The sequence below is a fragment of the Myodes glareolus genome, chromosome 15 (assembly GCF_982192425.1).
Source record: "Myodes glareolus chromosome 15, mMyoGla1.1, whole genome shotgun sequence".
Lineage (NCBI taxonomy): Eukaryota > Metazoa > Chordata > Mammalia > Rodentia > Cricetidae > Myodes > Myodes glareolus.
In genome coordinates, this window is record NC_142040.1 from 53,246,641 (window position 1) to 53,260,944 (window position 14,304).

At 42.8% G+C, this 14,304-nt stretch overlaps 1 protein-coding gene across 1 annotated transcript; it reads left to right on the top strand.

The window, feature by feature from the left end:
• The first annotated feature begins 266 nt into the window (after nucleotides 1-266).
• Nucleotides 267-10,332, top strand: Amacr (alpha-methylacyl-CoA racemase). The gene is made up of 5 exons (XM_048429546.3): nucleotides 267-565; nucleotides 1,463-1,606; nucleotides 2,915-3,075; nucleotides 7,719-7,905; nucleotides 9,583-10,332. The coding sequence occupies exons 1-5, from the start codon at nucleotides 319-321 to the stop codon at nucleotides 9,990-9,992; spliced, it is 1,149 nt and encodes a 382-aa protein (XP_048285503.2). The 5' UTR covers nucleotides 267-318; the 3' UTR covers nucleotides 9,993-10,332.
• Nucleotides 10,333-14,304: the final 3,972 nt, after the last annotated feature.

A 14,304-nucleotide genomic window follows, 5' to 3' on the forward strand; every position in this document is an offset into this window, starting at 1 on the left:
TGCTCTAAATAGTAAAGGGCTTAAAGTACCTTTAGTCACTTCTGGGGGATGGGAGCAGGGACTCCAGAGAGTGTCGGCAGAAGCCGGAGTTCAAGGACAAGGACTTAACGTTGTCACCCGATTTAAACCACTAAGTGAAACAACTGGCTAAACTTTAGCCTGGGTCCACCACGGGTAGGCGGGAAGTGCGCAAGCGCAAAGCCTCCGGGGCGCCCCCGCGCAGGCGCGTGAGGGAGGCGGGGTGCGGGGGAGGGGGGTCCGAGATGATACGGGGCGGATTGGACTCCGGGCCGCTCGGCTGTCGCCGCGGGACTGGCCATGGTTCTGCGTGGCGTCAGGGTTTTGGAGCTGGCGGGCCTGGCCCCCGGGCCGTTCTGCGGCATGATCCTGGCGGACTTCGGAGCTCAGGTCGTGCGCGTCGACCGGCCGGGCTCCGCCGGGGACGTGAGCCTCTTGGCCCGGGGCAAGCGCTCGCTCGTGCTGGACCTGAAGCAGCCGCGCGGAGCCGCCGTGTTGCGGCGCATGTGCGCAAGCGCGGACGTGCTGCTGGAGCCCTTCCGCTGCGGTGAGCCGCGCTGCGAGTTCGCCCTTCCCTCCTGGCTCCTAACTCTGAGCCTCTCTGGTTCCCTAGGCTTTTAATTTGCTGAATTTTTTTTTTTTTACCCTAAAAGTTCTTCTACATTTGCCCTTATTCTTTGGGGGTTTTGAACCGTTTGAGAATCTGACTCGTTGGAATATTGCCACTGACCCTTTGATATGTTGGTATGCCTGTGCTCTAAAGCTATCCACAGTCCATGTTAGCCTCTCCCTAAATGATGATATTCCTAAACTCCGGCTTCAAGATCACTTCGTTTACTTTGGACCTTGCAAAGACACTGTTTTAATGCTCTACAGACGCTGTTTTCGAGCTGTAGACTTGCTTATTTGGTGACGTACACCCCCATCTGGCTGTCCACAGGTATTTGCAACTGTCACAAACCTGAGTCAAGTCTTTCTCCGTCCGTTTAAGAATGGTCTTTCCTCCAGTATTATTAGTTCAGAGCATCCCATGCACCTGTGTGTCCATCAGTCCCTGATTTAGCCACTCTTGCTAAACACTCTTACTGACACTGCCTGGTAGAAGCTGGGCAATGAACGGAATGGGAATGGAGCACCAGGCATATTTATATGTAACTTTTAGTCTTCATAGGCGTATCTGAGGACAATAACGGTAACATTTAGGATTATATTATAGCGCTAAAGTGCCCCATTTGAAGATGAGGGTGGTTCAGTCTGGCTAAGTGGTTTCTCCAAATGTCTCTTAATTATGACAGCTTTCATCAAATCACAGCAACTCTTGTTAGTGTTACTTGCATGAGCACACTTTTAGTTTGCCATGTAGAAGGGATTATCCCTATCTCGTGCTCTCTTTAAAAACAACAACAAAAAAAAACCCAAACAATTGATGACTTTTTCTCTAAAGGTGTCATGGAGAAGCTTCAGCTTGGGCCAGAAACCCTACTGAAGGACAATCCAAAGCTCATCTATGCCCGACTGAGTGGATTCGGCCAGTCGGGAAGTTTCTCCAAGGCAGCTGGCCATGACATCAACTATTTGGCTTTATCAGGTATGTGGGAACTGCTTTTCGAAAACCCTTGGGATTGGCTCCAACATCAGAAAGTGCAGTTCCGTTGATTGACAAGGGTTTAAAAACTATTCGTTATTTTTCATTGTGTGTATGTATGTGGATACATGAGTGTGAGTGTACATGCCTCTGGACGCCAGAAGAGAGTCCTGGACCACCTGGACCTAGGGTCACAGGTTTCTGTTGTGAGCCCTTCTGTGTGGGCGCTGGGAACTGAACTTGGGTTCTCTGCTAGAGCAGCACACACCCTGAATGACTGAGCCATCACTCTAGCCCCCAGCCCTGACTAGCAAGAGTTTTAAAGTGTAAAGATAGAAATACTTGTTGGAACTGGCAAAGAGAGCATGGTTGTTGAAAACAGGTTGATTTGAGTTCCTAGAACTGTCCTTTTAAACATTTTAAAGCTCTACTTGTGCCCCCCCCCAACTCATTTGATGGGTAATAATCACTAGTAACACCTGTTTTCTATGATTGGGATGTCAGTTTTCAGAAAAGTCCCTACTGGGGTGAGGAACAAGGTAATAAGATGGATGGTCGTTCTACATTTTGGGAAAGATGGTTCAGCTGGATTCTGACATTCCCTCACCAAGAATCCTTTTGAGCCACCATTTCAGGCTTCTGTGAAAAGCCCACAGGTTTTGGGTCTCTCCATTGCTCCGTTGGAATCCGTGCCTGTGAGAACATGCGTTAGAATAGCCTGACTCTATTACGTCTAAGGGTGGTGTATTTCTGATGAAAATAAATTTGCTTTCTGTGAGAAGGTATTCAAAGGTTGAGGGGGACGTGAGTATAATACTGGCTTTTCACATCTTTTCAAGACTTAATTCCTGTTCTTTTTGTGTGTGATTATTTTCTTACATCTCCTTTTGATAAAAAAAAAATGAAAATGTATTTTGTGCTTTAAAGTCAGGAAACAAATTGACAGTAATTATTTTTTTCTCTTAAACTTAGTAAGCAAAAACTTTAATAAAATATTAAAAATGTGAATTGGAGTGATTTTTTTTTGTTTTTACTCATTTATTTATTTTGCCGGGGGAGTTCACTGTCTAGCCCAGGCTAAAACTCTAGATCTGCTTGCCTCAGTCACCTGGGTGCAGGGATTGCAGGGCTGTGCCACCGCCTGAGTCTATGACAGTTTAGCAGAGGAAAAGTTAAACCAAATGAATTCATAGTTTGAGGAGCACCGTGTACCATTTTCACTTCAGTCAATGATTATAAAAATCGGTTATACCTCGAAGATGCTTGTGTGTTTATTTAAAGGGGGCATTCGATTTGTTGTCCATGGCACAGGTGTTCTGTCAAAGATTGGCCAACATGGTGAGAACCCATACCCCCCATTGAATCTCCTGGCCGACTTCGGTGGTGGTGGCCTCATGTGCGCATTGGGCATTGTGCTCGCTCTCTTGGAACGCACACGTTCTGGCCGAGGTCAGGTCATTGATGCGAACATGGTGAGTATTAACTGGGTGGTGGACTGGGGATGGTAGGGCTGCCGTGTGATGTATGATTGCCTCAGAAATTCTCCGAATAAGACAAGGAGTAAATAAAGCTTAATATTCAAGGGAGGTGGCTCTCTCTCTCTCTCTCTCTCTTTCTCTCTCTCTCTCTTTGACACAGAATCTCTCTGTATAGCCCTGGCTGTCCTGGAACTCATAGAGTTCCACCTACCCCTGTCTCCTGCATGCAGGAATTAAAGGTGTGTGCCACCATGCCTAACAAGATATCTTTTTCTTTCAAATACCCCCCCCCCCGTATGCTTTAGAATGCCGTCTTGAAGCCACCTATGGCGCCAGCACTTCAAATTGAATATTCATTCAATTGCTTTGTGTGTGTCAGAATACATCTGGAGGTCAGAGGGCAGCTGACTTCTTTCCTCCTAGCTCTGCCGTCCTCTTGGTGGGTCACATTCCAACCGTGGCAAAGAATAAAATGTCAACTTGTCAGAGTTGTTAGGGAGTTAGTTCCTCGCTGTGTGGTGTGTCAACGGTGCCCCCAGTTGACTTTCTAAGGATCTTTGATTGTCTTTTTCCCCTAGAGGAAAATGAATTTAGTTTTGCACATTTCAATTTGAAGGAGCTTTTCAATGTCCAGGGGGAATACCCAAGTAGAAACTAGTGACAGATTTGCAGTCATTTTGGGAATAAAGTGGGAGAGTCCATGGTCCCCTGGGGAGGGGACAAACTGCTGTTGTGTCTGGAGTGTGTAGGCAGAAGAGGAGAGGCAATGGTGGGGGAAGGAGAAGCCGAGAACAAGGAGAGCCTTATCATCATGGAGACCAAAGTCAGACAGTGCCCAGAGGACATTAATGGCCAGAGGGTCAAAGGAAGGCCTGTGAGCACCTCAGGTTTTAATGATTGAACAATGTGAATTGGATTGGGTCACTGGGTGACCTTTACAGAGTCCATCTCCCACTGGACCTCCTCACCTTGAAGCCTTGGTGGACTGCTTTTTTCTCCCCGTGGGTGAGTCATAGCCAGCCCTGCACTATGCCTTTTTCTTGTGGTTCTGTCATGGGCACAGCTCCCCATGTCCTTTTGACCACTCTGTTGTGTATTTTGGGAGGCGCACTGTGGCGTTTACCCTTTAACCCTGGCTCCTGGCCTCGTCACTGCACAGCCTCAACTTGAGATAGCCACAGCCGCAAAATGTTCATATTGTACCACTGAGCGCCGTGTGGCTACCTCTCTGTGAGCCCTACAGCTCAAGGGCGATGGGCTCATTCCCATTGGCTATTGAAAATTTGGGGACTCCAGATACTGTTCTTTGAAGGGTGGCTAGAAAGATTCAGAAACAGAACCGTAGCACAATTTAACCCAAGCCAGGCTTTCAAAAGCTTTCTTCTACAGCCTGCCGTGGGCACAGTGCATGCCATCCAAAAGGAGTGGACTAAGAACAGACATGTGGCCTTGGGAGTTATAAGGGATCATAATGTGCTACATGTAATTGACTGTTTATAGTTAAATGTAAATAGAAGATGGCTTCACTTTTCATCAGAATGTATCTAATTAGACTTCCCTAATTATTCAACAATGGTGAGGTCCAAGTGTGTGTTAAAGTACGAACTTCCCTTGGGATTCATACTTACATTAGGCAATCATTGTTGGTTAATGACTTAAGGCAAGAGGTTGAATAAACCTCATTTATCACGTCCTCAGCCCTGTAAGGCTTTGTAGACACTAAGGTGAGCCAGATGTCTTTTCCCGTCAGGCCAGTAGCTTCTTGTTTAGCAACAGAATCTTTGGTGGCAGAGGACTTGAAGTGAAATGGGGCCTGGTTTTTTTCCACAGTGCTTTGCCCTAAAACCTGTGGGGTTAAGATATCTGTGGCAAAGGTTGATTTTGTTGTATCTGCTCTCTGTTTGGAGTGCCCCTGACCTTGGCGTTGTGTGTCGCCTGTGGACTGCTGGCCCACATGATGACAGTGGCGGTAGTCAGGGCTGCCCTCTTCCTGTGCCGTAGGCTCTTGTCTGGGCAGCTTGCGAGGCATGTGAGAGAGCGAGTCACGGCTGGGCCTCACCGTGCGATGAGGATCACTGGCTCTGGGTCTCTTCCTGCGGCCTCCTGTGATGCTAAGTGTGCCTCACTTACAAGGAAGCGCAGTGGAAAGACTTTGTTACAAGGTTGGTTCAGTCTGGAACCTGAAAACTTTTTGCCCTCTTCGGCCTGAATGTGAAAGTCAAATGATCAGTATTCTGAACTTCCCACGAGAACTGCTAGTGCCGCCGCTCGGGTAACGCAGCTTGCTTAGTATTTGCTCCCCTAACTGTCTGTCAGGTGTGAGGCCTGAGGAGGAAGCCGGCCCTTTTTGTAGTGGGCACTAACTTGTTGGGTTTGGAATGAGCAAGCCCAAACTGAGATCTGTGTAGAACAATAGTTTTCCTTAGTCTGACTGTAAGTATGACAAACATGAATGACTATTGACCTATAATACTTAATACCTATATAACTTAAAGACTAAGACTTCATATCAGAATATTAAACAATCTTTAAACAACTGTACAGTAAAAGAGGACAGTGACCTCAAAATGTAAACAATATATAAGTATCTTGATCATAGGTATAAATACATAATGCAATATGATAAATATATTCTAAAATTGTATCAATATACAAAATGTCTTAAATAGTGGTAGAAATATGCATATATACAATCTGACAAAATAACTGCATAGGTGTACAAATATTGTACACAGAAATAGCATATTCAATATAACAAATATAATTTGTACCTGTATCAATATATAAGAATCTATACCAATGTAAATTGTCTATAAATAATAGTTCACAAGTATTCACTCGATTACTCACTAATATTATTATTAATATGAGTTTACTCATACTAATCTGTCTATTATTCCATTCAGTCTCCCCTCTTTATTTTCAAGGAGATCTCTGGGCCTACATAATTTCCACCCCAACCCTATACGAGTAATTATCAACCCGTAAATGATGTCCCTAACCCTGAGGACAAACTTTGTTGGGAGAGGGGATGTCATCTCCTAGAATTGCTTCCAACGGTCATGGGGTAATGTTCTTTTTATGAGAACCTGTAAAAGTAAAATGATGGTTAAGTTTCAAGATTGCTGTCTTGTATAATGCAGATGGTCTCTGAGTAGTCGTTAGAGGTTTTTCTGAAGTTCTTATTTGGAGTTCTGGCCAGAATATTGTAAGAAAGTGCACCATTTCAGCTAATCAAGTTGGAAGCATCTTGAGCAGCTGGTACCCAAAACCTGTCTTATAGTAGCGCTATCAGCATCATGACGTCATATCAGCCAGGTAGAGTCATTGTTGTGGGGCCCCTCTTCTTCCTGGAAACTTCAAAGATTACTGCAGGAAAATCTACTGTTCATTGTGGATAACTTAAACAATATTCATATAGACATATAGTCAATAAAAGATACGATATAAACAAAATTGGCATGAAGAGAAGTAAAATATTTCCTTAAAATCTATTTTCTTTCTGTCCCATACCAGATGGCTCCTGACATGAGACAGAAACTCTGAGTTTTTCTTTTAACAACATGCTTGGTTTTAGAGAAGGATAGCCGTTGTCAACTCCAAAGCCAGATTTATATATTTTTATATAATCATATTATATATCATATATATAATGATTTTTTTTTACCCTCAGATGACCTGCCCTCATAAGTCATATTCTTCTTTGTTAAGTGATCCTTTCTGGATAGTTATTTTTTCTTCTTTAGGCATCTAAACATCCAGGGTCTCTTGACTTTTTGAAGATGTGTATTTTCCTGTAAAGACAAGAACAGAATCCTGCCCAACTCTTATGAGGTTTCCTTATCACCTGTATGGTTGCCACCTCTGTGGATGAGCTGTCATTATTCTTTTTTAAGAGGTTTCTCTTTTTCAAAGTGAATCTTTATGGATTTTGATGGTATCCATAGCTTTTCTCCTCCTCTGGTGGAAACAAGAGTGAAACCTCTTTCCCGACATAGCACATCTCCTCGTTTCCATTGTGAGGTCCACACATCCTTAAAATACACTGGTTGATTTAAATCAGAAGTTTTTTCTACTATCCAATGTCTCTCTGCTGCCGTTGTTCCTTTCTCATCAGCATTAAAGGTTAATAAAGCATTATGCAATCTATTTCTGAAAGTATTTTCCATTCCTTTCTGTTTGTTTAGCATATCCTTTATAGTTCGATTTGGTCTTTCTATAACTGCCTGACCTGTAGGATTGTTTGGTATACCTGTAATTGAGAAAGACACCTGACATTGACCTCTGACGTCTGTATACTCATACACAAACAAAAGTAGAGAGAATAAATTCAGTGAGTGCCCATGCACTGTTACCTAACTTCAAGAATCATTAACACTTTGGCAGTATTTGAAAGGAAGACAAATATAGTTCCTCTACATCATACAGTATTTCCTAAATTGAAGAGTGGACCAATGGCATTGTCTTGTAAACCCTGTCTGTCTCAGTTTGCAGAAATATCAGTGAATATTGTATGGTTAGATATAATTGCCATGCCTTGTAAAATAGGCAGATACATAAATATTCAAAACCCTAAATAACCCTTCCTTTATACCTACCTAAGCATCTGCAACCTAAAGTGCCTTGCTTCTTCAAAGGTGGAAGGATCGGCCTACTTAAGTTCTTTCCTGTGGAAGACTCAGCACTCGATACTGTGGGAACAGCCTCGAGGACAAAACCTGTTAGATGGTGGGTCACCTTTCTACACAACCTACAAGACAGCAGATGGGAAGTTCATGGCTGTTGGTGCAATAGAGCCTCAGTTCTATCAGCTGCTGGTCAAAGGTAAGTAACCAGTTGTGATTCTCCTGTTCCCCCTTTACTGTGAGCTCTTTAATCTTGATTTTGAGACCTTTTGAATTCCATGATGTCTTTTTGTTGTTGTTGTTTTTTACATCCAACTTTCTAGTTAATGTAACCCTAGCCATCAACGTATTGTGGGGGCATTTTTCCTGTCAATTTCTTAAATTGACAGATAATTTTACTACTCTGTAAAATAACTCAGGATATTTATTCAGTCTCTTTCTTCTGACCTTTCTGTCCTGTCTTTTTATGGCCCTGTTAATGCTTTTGTAAATATATTTGGTGGTGTCTTAGAAGTCTGTTCATTTCTCTTTATTAATGCGGCATTCTGTTTCTCTGATTAGATAATTGAGTACTCTGCAGGTTTGTGTTTCTAATGATTTTCATAACTAAATCTGTTACTTGTATGTATAACCACTGAAGTCTGCCCAGTTCGCTTAGTGCTCAGCTAAGCTAGGTAAAATCTCACTTTTTTTTTAAAGGTTTTTTCGAGACAGGGTTTCTCTGTAGCTTTTTTGGTGCCTATCCTGAAACTAGCTATTATAGACCAGGCTGGCCTTGGACTCACAGAGATCTGCCTGCCTCTGCCTCCTGAGTGCTGGGGTTAAAGGCTTGCGTCACCACTGCCCAGGCGTAAAATCTCACTTTTAAGAGGGAAAGTGAGATTTATACCCATCCCCTGTAAAGTGACTCTGGCTGCATAGAAGCTCCTTCACTTGGGACAGTGTTGTAGACAAACTCATGAAGATGCATCAGATGTGTCTGCTGAACAGCGTAACTTAATGGGCTCTGAACACTTACATGAGACTATACAACTGGAAAACTCCTCTTACCCATGGCTTTTTAAAAATAATAAACTGTTGAATATCCCATATAATTTATTGAACACTGACAATGAGAAATAATAGTTCTTTGGCAAATTTTCACAACAATGTGCGGTCTAAAAATCTTCACCTAGACTTTGGCTACCTTAAAAACCTTTGAGCTTTTAGTTTAAGGTGAAGAGAAAGGAATATTACTTACAAAGCTACAGCCCTGTACTTACCACTTATCCTGAGCCTCCTTTCTTGTCAGCAGTGATAGTCAGGTATAATATTTAAAATTTTATTTTTATATAAAGTGTAGTGTTACCTTAATTCAGCTAGACAGATAATGCTATTCTGAGGAAATTTCTTTTTTTTTTAAAGATTTATTTATTATGTACACAGTGTTCAACTTCCATGTATGCCTGCAGGCCAGAAGAGGGCACCAGATCTCATTACAGATGGTTGTGAGCCACCATGTGGTTGCTGGGAATTGAACTCAGGACCTCTGGAAAAGCAGTCAGTGCTCTTAACCTCTGAGCCATCTCTCCAGCCCCCCTGAGGAAATTTCTTTTTTAAAAAAAAATCTACTCAGGAAAGATGTCAATTTCTGGAAACTAGATCATTGAAAACAGACTCCTTTTCTGAAATTGTCAGTAAAAAAACTCTTGACAATGACAAGCTTGTTTTGAGATGTCCCCGCTACTACCCCTGCCGTTGGCTTCAGCATCAAACTGGTTAGGTTTTTCCTGGCTACTGCTTTGAGAAACTCTGATTTAGGTTGTCATGGTGGAGTCTTCGCTGATTATTGCTGCGCCCAGAGCCTAATAACCTCAGACACTGCATTTCCCTCCAGGACTTGGACTCCAGTCGGAAGAACTGCCCCCCCAGATGAGCGTGGCTGATTGGCCGGAAATGAAGAAGAAATTTGCAGATGTGTTTGCAAAGAAGACCAGGGCCGAGTGGTGCCAGATCTTCGATGGGACAGACGCCTGTGTGACCCCGGTGCTGACGATTAAGGAGGCCGTCCACCACAGTCACAACAGGGAGCGCGCCTCATTCATCACTGACGAGGAGCAGCGTACAAGCCCCCGCCCTGCACCTCTGCTGTCCAGAACCCCGGGCGTCCCTTCTGTCAAAAGGGATTCCTTTGTAGGAGAGCACACCGAAGAGGTTCTTAGAGAGTTTGGGTTCAGTCCAGACGAGATCAAGCAGCTGTGCTCAGATGGAGTCATTGGGAATAAGAAGCCAAAAGCCCACCTCTGACTCACATGGCTCCGGGGAATCTGAACACTGTTACACTGGAGAATGACACCCATGGTGTGCGTGGAAATGCAGATGAATAGCAATGAAGCGATCCGAGTATTCCAATCAAGGCACAGCTGAAGGCTGATTACAGAGTAATGATTGCATTTTGAAACCGCGTTCCAGAGCCTCTGATTGAGGAATATTTTTGTGTGTGTACCAATATTAACTTGTCATGACTTCTCTGCCTTTCAATTTACTTGATAACATGATTGATTGGTATTAATGCTCTTATAGAAATATAACTATGGTATATTTTAAATGGATTAATATAATTTTAATAAATAAAACTTTTTTTTCACCTGGAAGTGAACAGTGTTTTTAAGTAGTAAAAGCCTTCTAGGAAGCCCTTTAAATGTCATTAAATAGCATTTTCTGATGCATTGAAATATTGGGACTCTATTGTTAAAAAGATGTATACCCCTTAAAAATGTCGAAGCCTTATCATTCCCTCTTTGTCTTTGAACTCAGATGTTAGCAAATGGTCTTAAGTTTTCTTCATAAACCCTGCTTTAGATCAGTGTGCTGGATGCTGGGTAGCCTGGTGGCCTTCTCCATCATCTGATAATTAACTGTCCTGTATCCAATGAATGTCTACTAAGCTCCTCCCACCAATGTCTACCTCTTAACTGATCATGTCTCTGTCTGCCCCAGAAGTCCTCTGCTTATCCTCTCGAAAATCACATTAAGCAGCTTTAATTAACCAAGTAAGTCAGGAGGTACTTCACAGACAACATGGAGACCAATAAGTGTGAAAAAGACATCTTAATGCTGACCTGCCTCTCAGTGAAAGCCATGACTGGGATAAACTTCAGGAGCAAAGTGAGCACTTCATCTTTGGACATCTCTATTACAACTTCAAAAGATGCTAATGACTTTGTCAGCCTTGGTCTTGGGTCAGAGAGTCATGGTTTTCCTTGCTCAGTGCTAGAGTTCACATTTCTACAGCGGCTTAACCCCTGATCACTTAATGGCTTCCCAACTCTTTTGAAATGCTCTTTTTCTTTAAAAAAAAAATGTATTTATCCTTTGAAATTTTCATTTGCATATACAATATAGATTGATTATATCTATCCTCCATTCCCCCCTCCAACACCCACCTCAACAGAACTCCCAACAGGTGACTGCCATTTTTCTATTTGTCTCCACTTCTTGATACCACTACTTTGCTTTTATTTCTGTTGTATCACCTTACTGGTAATTTTTTTGATGCAAGACTAGCCTTTTAGGCATGCAAAATTTTGCAATAGTGCATTTTTCTCCCATGGGATAAAATAGAATCTTAATAGCAAGAATAACAGTAATCAACAATGAAAACTGCCTAGATCACCAATCCCATTCTCAGCTCCTGCTCTGCAGCCCTTTGTATGGACCAACTCGAATGTCTACATGCTATGGTATCTCTTGCTTCCATTCCTTCCATGTACTGCACCATTTTCTGGGACAAACAATACACCTTTTGTTCCTGCCACTTGGTCAGCAAACTCATGTTGACTCAAATGCAGCCTTCTTTGTCAAACTTCCTGCCCTTCTCAACCCTAGGATGGTTTTGCACAGTGAATATGAGCTATAATGTCAGAAAGGTCATGTGTTCAAATTTCACTCTCCCATGTGATGTTGATTCAATACTTTGGAAGTACCTGGCATATTGTAAAAGCTTAGAAGTTGTTCATTCTTTCTGTTAGGGCCCTTGCTCTGTTCCCAATGTACTCTGTGTGTCCAAGAATAGAAATTACTTTTTATTATGGCTTACCAGTTGTTCACTAAGCCATGATCACCTGGGGTAATGACTGTAGTATTTATATCTCGTTCAAAGACACCGTTTACGGAATCTGCCAACACAGAATCTGGGCCCTGCTCCCAGAAAGTTGATAGAGTGGGCCAAGGATGATACCTACACATTTACATTTCTATAAAGCATCCAAGCAGTTGTATATAACGTACAACTCAAAGGCTTCACCTTGCTTAATTTCTGTTGCTTTTGCTTACTGTTGTGACCACAATACTTGAGACAGGTAATACCAGAGAGGGTTTACTTTTGCTAAGTTTCGGACCATCAAGGCAAGGCAAGGATTATGGCATGCAGGGGCAGATGGAGCAACAATAGGGAGGGGCCAAGGTATGAAGTAACTCCCCCCCCCAAGGAGGCCTTCCTACACCAGCAACCAAACATCTCTAATCAGGCTCCATTCCCACAACTTCACTGCCTCCCAAGAGGCTATCCATATTATCAATCCATCAGGGGGTTAAACCATTCAGGTGAAAGTCCTCATTATCCTGAATGCAAACGCCCTCACCAACACACCCAGAAATATGATTCACTGATCTCCTGGGGACTTCTCAACTCAGTCCTGTTGGCAATCATGATTAGCAATTGCTGGGCTGGAGAGATGGCTCAGAGGAACTGGCACCCACATGACAGCTCTCAACAGTCTGTATTTCCAGGCCAAGAGGCTCCACCACCCTCTTTTTGGCTTCCATCATCACTAGGCATGCATGTGGTACACAGACATACATGCAGGAAAACACCCACATACGTAAAAAGACAGACTAACCATTACAAGTGGCATTGTTCTAAGAGATATAAACCAAGCAAGTCTTTTTTAAACCATGATTATTGTTAGAATATGTTTTCAGAAAAAAAAATCTGTTCAATGGAGTGATTAGAAAAAAATAAATGCAAATTGGTTAAGATCTATGGCTAATCAGAGGAGCTAACATTGATGCTGATTTCTGAGTTTAGGTGATTACACAAAGAGAATGATACGTTTTTGGAAGGTTGTGAATTGAAAGAATAAATGTATGTAAGTAATGTTAGTAGTGTGTTAGTGATGTGTGCTTTCCTTTTTCTGGAGCTCAGGGACTAAAGAAAATTCCATACTTTCTCTTTTTTTAAAAAAAAAAAATAAAGTTCTCTGTGTGAAAAACTGAAGCTGTAGATGTAGGAATATGGTCATAAAGGAGAGGGCTGGAGAGATGGCTCAGAGGTTAGGAGAACTGGCTGCTGTTCCGGAGGTCCTGAGTTCAATTCCCAGCAACCACATGATGGCTCACACCCCTCTATCATGAGATCTGGTGCCCAGAACACTATATATATAATAAATAAATTTAAAAAAAATAAAGGAGAAAGTGTGGGCTTTGGGAAGGATGGAAAAGAAGCCGGCAACTAAATATAGGAAAATCTAAAGAAAGAGGAATGATATTCTTGCACCATCATTCAGCGAGTATTTTCCCTCTGTTGATGGTGCCATATTGGAAGTGATGAGAAGTGACAAACTGTGAGGTCAAATCACATCACAGATGCATCCCGACCACATGTCTATCTGTGTCCACCTCCTCCTCCTAGCTACACCCTGGGCATTAGTAGCAATGCCATTGCTCTTTATCACTTACAGAATTCTTCCTCTACATAAAGTCAGATGCTTTCTGCTTCAAGAAACACTGTTCATAAGGGAGGATGTGCTTTGACTTACGACCCTGAGTCCAGAGAGATAAAGAGTTTAGGACTGACTGCATAGAGTCTCTCTGGCCTTATTTCTCTGCAGTTTCCTGTTCCCTGAGCTTTCCTACCTCTATGCATAGATCCCCTTAGGATGGTCATAAGTTCTGTATCTATACATAGTGACATCCCTGAAGAGGAGCCTGAATTAACCTTGTCCTGTGTCTCAGAACAGAAGGAAAGCACCGCCGTCCTTAGGCCAATCTTGGGTAGGGACAATAAGATAATCTTAGATACCACCACCCAGTTTCTGGAGCTGCCATGATCGCAGCTTCCTGCCACACTTTGATGTGAAATGGTCATGTGGGTTCCAGAATCTAACCCAAGTTCCACCAGGATGGAGAATGAATGTTGGTAGACAGCCCAAAAGGGCCACCATATACAGTATGACAGCTGTCCTTCCATAGGCCCAAGGGAGACAGGAGAGCAGCTTGCCTCATGTTTCAGATGACACAAACAAATGCAAAAGGCCCTTAACCTCTTTCTTAGTTCACTTCTTAATGTGCTAGAAGCCTTCGTGGTACCCCTTAGCCAACAAAAAAACCCTAACCTTTCCAGCTCTAAATAATCAAGTCCAAGGTAACCATACCCTAAGAACTCAGAAGCTGTTTGAAAGGCATCATTTGCAGAGATGAAAAAAAACATACTAGTTTTTCTTTATTGCAAGTGAGTTGCTTACCAGGAGGATGCATGTGCCTGCTCTTACATGACTTCCAATGCCCTGGAATCACAGTGCCCGGGCAACCTGGAAACCCAGCTCCACAAAAATGAAAT